The sequence below is a fragment of the Sorex fumeus genome, unplaced genomic scaffold (genome assembly GCF_029834395.1).
Source record: "Sorex fumeus unplaced genomic scaffold, SorFum_2.1 ptg000122l, whole genome shotgun sequence".
NCBI lineage: Eukaryota > Metazoa > Chordata > Mammalia > Eulipotyphla > Soricidae > Sorex > Sorex fumeus.
Genome location: NW_026606179.1, coordinates 18,960,693 through 18,969,320, shown reverse-complemented (window position 1 = coordinate 18,969,320; position 8,628 = coordinate 18,960,693). Strand labels below are relative to the sequence as shown.

General features: G+C 54.0%; 1 protein-coding gene across 1 annotated transcript; it reads right to left on the bottom strand.

The window, feature by feature from the left end:
* Positions 1-273: 273 nt before the first annotated feature.
* FBXO27 (F-box protein 27) lies at positions 274-8,377 on the bottom strand. Its single transcript, XM_056136343.1, has 5 exons — positions 7,991-8,377; positions 6,403-6,514; positions 6,231-6,326; positions 1,951-2,086; positions 274-923 (listed from the first exon to the last, which is right to left on the bottom strand). The coding sequence occupies exons 1-5, from the start codon at positions 8,331-8,333 to the stop codon at positions 771-773; spliced, it is 840 nt and encodes a 279-aa protein (XP_055992318.1). The 5' UTR covers positions 8,334-8,377; the 3' UTR covers positions 274-770.
* Between the last annotated feature and the right edge of the window lie 251 nt (positions 8,378-8,628).

The following is an 8,628-nucleotide window of genomic DNA, read 5'->3' as shown; positions in this document are numbered from 1 at the left end:
TGTTTGACTCTGGTCCCAACCCCAGCATCAGATTGGGTGCTCTGAGTATGGCCAGGAGTGATCATTTGAGCACTGAGCCAGGAGTAAGCTCTGAGCACCGCAATGCGTGGCCCAAGTGCTGCCCGCCAAATAAGAGTTGAGGAGGGGTGAGAGAGAGAGCCTGAGAGAGAGGTCAGTGGCAGAATATACGCCTCATATGTATGAAGCCCTGGGTTCGATATTCAGCACCCCCACATTGTAAAACTGTAAGGACTTTTGGGCAAAATTATATATTTATTACATGTAGCTGGTGGATAGCTTTTGGTGATATATATATATATATACTCAATGTTTGAAAACATTTTAAAATTAAAAAAATATCTTTAAACACCACACAACTCCAGGAGTAACTGAGGGCCAAGCAGGGGCCGGGGGAGAGCCCCTCATTCCTCGGCCACCCCCTGGTGAACAGAACCACTTAACTCCAATGTCTCAGCTCTCTGGATTTCAGCTGGGACACCTGGTCCCAGTCCTGACTCCTCCAAGGTCTAGGTCGTCACCGGAGGTGGGTCCACTCTGCTAGGCAGAGCCGAGCTTTGGGTACCCAGTAGGAGAGAAGCTTCTGAAAGGGCCGTCACAGAAGTCAAAGGGGAGCAGGGATGCCACCCCGCCGTGTCCCCCCACGGGCTCTTCTCTAGTCGTTTCTGGAACCTGCGCTCCCGGGAAATCCGGGAGGTAGAAGTCTTTGGGGGACGGAGGAGGCCCGGCCCAGGCGTGTCGGGTGATGGGTCTCAAGTGGCGGGGACGCTGGCACCCGCGCGCACGATCACGCTGGAGTTGGTGACGCGGGCTCCGTAGTGGCCGGCCCAGAACTGTGTGTCCTGGCCCCAGTGCTCGAAGGACACAAAACGGACGCCCGTGATGTGGGAGAAGACGTGGGTGACCTGCGGAAAGAGGATGGAGTGGACCCATGGTCCCAGCCAAGATCAGAAAAGGACACGCGTCCCCTTTCTTCCTGGGTGCCGTCCACGCACGAGGGTGTCCCAGCCGGACCCGGGCCCTTCGCCTCTTCTGCGAGGGTCTGGGGTCAGCCTGGGTGCGTCCGTGGTAGGAGGGGGCAGGAAGGCTGTCTGGGGAAAGGCAGGGCCGCGGCTGCAGTGTCTCTGGAAGCCTCGCGGGGGCGCTGCCTGCGCGGTGAGGAACTGACATTCTCCGGGCAAATTTTTGAATTTAATAAAGAGATACTTAGCCTGGGAGAAGGCTCAGCAATGGATCACAGGCCTGAGATCTCAGTTTCAGCACAAGAGAGAGAGAGAAGAAAGAGGAGAGAGGAGAGAGAGAGAGAGAGAGAGAGAGAGCGAGAGCAGAGGGGGTTAGGTGCTTGCCCTGCACGTAGCTGACCCTGGTTCCATCTCTGGCACCACGATGGTTTCCCCAACACCATAGGGCTCGAGCAGCACCTGGGGCCCTTGCATTGAACCGCAGCCTCCCCTCCCCAAGTATTACTTGAGAGGCTTCTCCCTCCCCACTCCAACCCCACCACCAAACCAAAAATGGCTTGGGACATGAATCAGAGGGCTGGGGTGCAGGCACCACCTGGTTCCCCGGCACTGTAGTTTGTTCCCCCATATTCTGTGAGGCTCAAAAGCACAAAGAAAGATACTTGCACACATGCGTGCACACGAGCACACACATGCACACAAGCATGCATACGTGAATGCACATATGTACACATGCACACACACGTGCGTGCACACACGCACACCTCTCCACATGCACACACCCCCACATGCACACGTACACACATGCATGTACACACATATACACATGGCTGTCTGACAACTCTACAAGAAACCACACAGAGGTTGTGAAGATGCCTTTGGTGTCAAGTCATGGAGTTTCGGGGGCTGTTCTGTGGCAAAGGTCATCACAGGGCCCGTCCCCTTCGCCTACGCCCTGGCACCAGCTCACCTGCTGACAGGCGTCATTATTCCACTGCGGGATGGGCTCGGGCGTGGCCGAGAATTCCTCCAGGACCGTGAAGTTGGCATCTAGAAGCTGCACGACGAGCCGGTACTTGCAGCCACAGTCGTGTCGGCCTCCCCACCTGGGGGAACAGGAGCCCAGCATGGCCTGGAGTGTCCTTATCGGGCTATCTGCCTGCCCCACCCGCAGGGCCTCCCTAGAAGCGAATCCAAAGGCAGCCCGGGGCCCCACCCTCAGCAGGCGCCAGTGTCTGCCTGCCCCACCTACAGGGCCTCCCTGGAAGCGAATCCAAAAAGCAACCCTGGGCCCCACCCTCCTGCCTGCAGCAGGCACCCCGCTGATCTGCATGTACACACAGTAGGTTTATTACTTTTGTGTGTGTATGTGTGTGTGGGGGGGAGGTCTCACCCAGCAGTACTCAGGGCTTCTGGTTCTGTGCTCAAGGATCACTCCTGGTGGAGCTCAGGGGGTGATATGGGGTGCTGGGGATTGAACCTTGGTCGGCCCCATACAAGTCAAGTGCCCTTCCCAGTTTACTATTGCTCCAGCCCCAAGGGCGACAACTCTTTTGTGGTGCTTCATTCACACGCCTGACGGTGTAACAGAAATCTCTCACAGCACCAGGGCCCACAAGTTAAAGACAACAAATATTCAGTCATAAGATCAGGGACCCGAGAGAGAGTACAGAGGCAGAGTGGTGCCTTGCATGTGGCCCGCCCAGGGTTGATTCCTGGCATCCCATAGGGTTCCCCAAAGTATTGTCAGGAATGATCCCTGAGCACAGAGCAAGGAGTAAGGCCTGAACACATTTGGGTTCCCCAAAATAAAATAAAAATCAATAAGCCACAAATTAAAAGATAAAATGTTTTTTTTGTTTGTTTTGTTTTGGGGGTCACAAGCAGCTCTACTTAGGGCTTACTCCTTGCTCTGAGCCCAGGGATCACTCCTGGAGAACTCCGGGGGCCCTTTGAGGTGCTGGGGATCAAACCCGGGTCAGCCAGAGGAAGAGCAAGTGCCCTAACAGCTCTATTATCTCTTCAGCCCTGATAAAAACATTTCTTTCTTTTTTAATGATACCTGTTTTTCTCATTAATGATAAAATCTTTGATACGAGTTTTATTTTCTCTTAGTATTTGTCTTCCATTTATCGTCTGACATTGTTTCTTCTTTCTCCTGGGACATGACAACAGAGCTGTCAAGATCATGCTCAGGGCATGTAGGACACCGGGGATTTGAACTCGGGACCACACACTTGCAAGGCAGGTGTGCCAAGCCCCTGTGCCATTCCTCCAGACCTTCATCCAAGGCTTAAAGGGTGGTGAAAGACGTAACATGCCAATGTATAATGTAGATGCTTTCAAAAATACTTTCCTAGGGCTTTCGGAAATGGGGCTCAGTAAAAGAATGTCTAACATGTGGGAATGTGGCGGAGTTCAATCTCAGGCTCCAGCTCCCATGACAAATGCAATCCTGGTGAAAATGCCACATATGCTCCCAGGAGCCCCCACAAAAAGTGTGGTCTCCACAACACCCAAAAGGAGAGAGAGAACACAAGGGATTGCCCTGCCACAGAGGCAGGGTGGGATGGGGGGGATGGGGGTGGGGGGAATATTATCCATGGTGGTGGAAAATGGGCACTGGTGGAGGGATGGGTATTTGATCATTGTATAATCGAAACCCAAGCACAAAAAATTGTAAATCTACAACTGTACCTCATGGTGTTTCATTAATAAAAAAAAAATTAAGTAGCACAAAAAAAAAAGTGTGGTCTCCAGGACACCATGACCAAGTGTGTGCCACTCCTGCCACTGTAGCAACAACAAACAAAAAGGGAAACATACAATTTTCCCATCAGTCACTCAAAAGGATTCAGCTGGTGATGGGCTGCCAGCTTCCCTGGAAAGAACAACATCCGCTCTCTGTAGATCCCGTGTGTCACTGAGAGTGTAAATGCCAGACAACAAGGAAGTAAACCAACAACAACACACAGTAATGGATGGATAGATGGATCTATTAACACAATTGAGTGAAATAAGCCAGATACAAGGCGTAGTCTGTATGATTCTGAACACATGCAAATACAAATATCTATGTATGTAGGATAAAAATGGGCAAAACTTAGAAAAATTTTTTTTTTTTTTTTTTTTTTGCTTTTTTTGGGTCATACCCTGCAATGCACAGGGGTTACTCCTGGTTTTGCACTCAGGAATTACTCCTGGTCATGCTGGGAGACTATATGGGATGCTGGGAATTGAACCCGAGTTGGCCACGTGCAAAGCAAACGCCAATGTACTAATGTACTAATTACTAATAAAACGCCAATGTACTAATGTACTAATGTACTAATTACTGATAAAATGCCAATGTACTAATGTACTAATTGCTCCAGCCCCCAAACTCAGAATTTTGGGGAGTGGCAGAGAGATTGCTCTATAGGCTAGAGTACATGCTTTATTTTGTTTTATTATTATTATTATTTGCTCGAGCGGGCCCAGTAACGTCTCCATTAGAGACTTTGTTGTTACTGTGTCTGGCATATCGAATACTCTCGGTAGCTTGCCGGGCTCTCCGAGAGGGGCGGAGGAATCGAACTTGGGTCGGTCATGTTGGCCGCTTGTAAGGCGAACGCCCTACCGCTGTGCTATCGCTCCAGCCCACACAGAATATAAATAGAAAATAAAAATAAAAATGTTTCTGCCACACCCAGCAGTGCTCAAGATTGAGTCCTGGCTCTACACCCAGGAATTACTTCTGGCGGGCTCGGGGGACCATATGGGCTGCCGGGAATCAAACCTGAGTCAACCACATGCAAGGCAAGTACCTTACGCACTGTACTATCACTCTGGCCCCGAAATGAAAAATATTTTTCCTGTGACCAGAAAGCTCCAGAGGTCACATTTATTCGTTCAGATTGACTTAAAGTAAAGTAAAAGTAAAGGCCCTCCCGTTGATCGTCGATTTGCTCGAGCGGGCCCAGTAACGTCTCCATTGGAGACTTTGTTGTTACTGTGTCTGGCATATCGAATACTCTCGGTAGCTTGCCGGGCTCTCCGAGAGGGGCGGAGGAATCGAACTCATGTCAGCCATGTTGGCCGCGTGTAAGGCGAACGCCCTACCCGCTGTGCTATCGCTCCAGCCCTGGCTGGAGCGATAGCACAGATTGACTTAGGACGCATGAATAGCTTCCTAGATTTTTCTAATGATTGGAAATATCTTGGAGGCTTCCAAAGCTAGGGATAGGACTGGAGCCATGGTATAGTGGGAGGGCAATGGTCTTGCATGCAGCTAATCACTTCAGTACCTGGCATCCTCTATGGTTCCCTGAGCCCTGCCAGCAGTGATCCCTGAGCATAGGGAGTAAGCCCTTACTCAGAAGTAAGCCCTGAGCACAGCCGGGTATGACCCCAAAAGTAATTATAATAATAAAAATGATGATGCCTGTGACCGGAGTGATAGTATAGCAGGTAAGGTGCTTTCTTGCATGTGGCCAACCCAGGTTTGATCCCCAGAACCTCAGAGGGTCCCATGAGCCCTGTCAGGAGTGAACCCTCAGTGCAGAGCCAGGAGTAAGCACTGAGCACAGCCAGATATGGCCCCCAAACTAATAATAATAATAATAATAATATATAATAATAATAATAATAATTGCCACTGTCCTCCCATTGTTCATCGATATGCTCGAGCGGGCCCAGTAACGTCTCCATTGGAGACTTTGTTGTTACTGTGTCTGGCATATCGAATACTCTCGGTAGCTTGCCGGGCTCTCCGAGAGGGGCGGAGGAATCGAACTCGGGTCGGCCATGTTGGCTGCGTGCAAGGCAGACGTCCTACCGCTGTGCTATCGCTCCAGTCCCATAATAATAATAATAATAATAATAATAATAATAATAATATAATGCCTTGGGCAGGAGCAATAGTACGGTGAGTAGGGCAATAACTTAATACACAGCCACCCCAGGTTTGATCCCCAACACTTCACAGGGTCTCTTGAGCCTTGCCAGGAGTGATCCCTAAGCACAGAGCAAGGAGTAAGCCCTGAGCACTGGACAAACAAACAAAAAATGATCCAATCTGGCATCTTCCAATCCCTTGGGCGTGAGGACAGGGGTTCAAGGAGCGTGGTCACTGAAAGACTAGTCACTGAAAGACTAGTCACTTCCCTGAGCTCCGGTTGCTCTGGGGCCGTGAGGGTTCAGCGAAGTCGCCCCGGCCCAGATCACGCGTGGCCAAAGCTTAGCCAAGGGCTGTCTCGCCATCACACTCACCAGTCAGAGACACAAATTTCAATCTTGCCACTATCAAGCAGTTCCGGCCACAGCCCTTCCTCCTCCAGGTCCAACACCTGCTTCTTGTGACACCACCTAGGCAAGAGGTAGAAGGGTCAGGGGGAACCAGGACACGCTGACCCGACTTGGCCCAGGCTACCGGGACATTCACCTGTAGGAGGACACGAAGCAGGTTTGCGAAGGGGCCCCAGGAATGCTGGTCCGGTTCTGCTCCACCACCCAGCCGTTCCCGTCGTGTCGCACCATCCATTTCCGGAAGCCTTCTGGAGGGTAAACAGGGCTAAGGGGCCCCGGAGGGACAGTCCAGGGCCAGGCACGTGCCTGGCCCCAGCAGACTCTGGCTAGGTCCCCTGCAGCTCATACAATACCCCAAGCACCGCCAGGAATGATCTCTGAGCACAGAGGCAAGAAACATGGCCTAGGACCGCAGCCATCGTGCGCTTGCCTTGCACTAGGCAGACCCAGGTTTGATCCCGGGCGTTCCATGCGGTCCCCTGAGCACCACCAGGAGTGACCCCCGAGTGCAGAGCCAGGAGTAAGCCCTGGGTACAGCCAGGTGTGGCCTCAAAACTGTCACTGTCACTGTCCTCCAGTTGTTTATCCATTTGCTCAAGTGGGCCCAGTAACATTGTAAGACTTGTTACTGTGTTTGGCATATCGGGTACCTCACAGGTAGCTTTGCCGTGCAGATACTCTGGGTAGCTTGCCAGGCTCTCCGAGAGGGGCGGAGGATTCGAACTCGGGTCAGCCATGTCAGCGGCGTGCAAGGCAAATGCCCTCCCCGCTGTGCTATTGCTCCAGCCCGCCTCAAAACTAATAATAATTAATAATAATAATAATGCCTGGGGCCAGCAATAGTACAGAAGTTAGGGAGTCTGTTCCCCCACCTAGAGTCCCCCAGCCCCGTCAGGAGTGATTTCTGAGCACAGAGCCAGGAGTAAACCCTGGGCACAGCTGAGTGAAGCTTCGAAGCTAATCATCATCATCATCATCATCATCATCATCACTGTGACAGTCCTCCTGTTGTTCATAGATTTGCTCAAGCGGGCCCAGTAACATTGTGAGACTTGTTACTGTGTTTCGCATATAGAATGCGCCAGGGGTAGCTTGCCAGGCTTTGCTGTGCGGGCGAGATACTCTCCGCAGCTTGCCAGGCTCTCTGAGAGGGGCGGAGGAATCAAACGCCGGTCGGCCGTGTAGGCCACATGCAAGGCAAACGCCCTACCCGCTTTGCTATCGCTCCAGCCCGTAACAACAACAACAACAACAACAACAACAATAATTAATAATAAGGACGATGGGGCCGGAGTGATAGCAGTGGGTGGGGCGCTGGCCTTGCGCTCGCTGACTCAGGTTTGATGCCAGCACACAGCCCCAATCCCGGGTCCCCCCAGCCCTGCCAGCAGTGATCTTTGAGCGCAGAGCCAAGAGCAAGTCCACAGCACAGCCGGGGGGAGGACTCAACTCAACACTTAATAATAATAAAAATAAGAGTACCTGGGCCCGGACGATTGTACAGTGGGCGGGGCGCTGGCTTTGCACTTCCAGGTTTGATCCCGGCACACACACCACCACACCCAGCTCTTCCCGCAGCCCCGGGCCCCCCCAGCCCCGGTAGGGGCGATCGCTCAGCGCCGAGCCCAGCGCCAGCCCCGGCGGAGCCCCGGCTCCCACCCGTGCGCCCCAGCCTAGGGAGCCGGGGTCCCTCCGCGGGGGCGCGGCCGCGGCCGCGCGCTCACCCTGGCCGCACGGGTTGCGGATGAGGTTGCGTCCCAGAGGCCGGAGCTCGCAGAAGCGGCCGAGCAGCGCGGGCCCGTTGCGGGGCAGGCAGCTGCGGACGAGCGGCAGCAGCGCGCCGTGCTCGCGGGCCACCAGCAGCAGCCACAGGGCCTGCCCGTCCACCAGCGCGCGCCAGCCGCGGCACACCAGGCGGCAGCGGCGCAGCAGCACGCGCGGGGGCACGTGGCTCAGCACCAGCAGCAGCAGCTCGGGCGGCAGCTGGCTCAGGTCGGGGCCCCTCTCGGGCGGCGACGGGGCCGCGGGGGCCCGGGCGGCCGGCGCCCTGGACGACAAGGTGCCCATAGCCCCGCGGCCCGGCGGCGACGGCGACGGCGGCGGCGGCGGCGGCGGCGACAGTGACCCGCGGGGTCAGCGCCCGGCAGTCCCCGCGGCGCGCAGCCGCCGCCCGCCCGGTTCCGCCGGCGCCCGCAGGGTCCCCGCGTCCCCGTGTCCCGCTTGACGCTCACGCACGCGCCCCTCTGCGGCTTTCCCGTCCCTGCTAATAATAATAATATAAATTTTAAAAAAAAACAAGCATTTTTATTTAGTTGTTAATTTGGGGGGTTTGGGTCACACCCGACGATGCTCAGAGGTTCAG

Coding starts and splice junctions, on each gene's coding strand:
- FBXO27 (XM_056136343.1), bottom strand. CDS start 8,333: ATGGGCACCTTGTCGTCCAGGGCGCCGGCCGCCCGGGCCCCCGCGGCC. Junction 6,327..6,402: donor TGCTTCGTGTCCTCCTACAG/GTGAATGTCCCG, acceptor CCTCTTGCCTAG/GTGGTGTCACAAGAAGCAGG. Junction 924..1,950: donor ATAATGACGCCTGTCAGCAG/GTGAGCTGGTGC, acceptor CTCTTTCCGCAG/GTCACCCACGTCTTCTCCCA.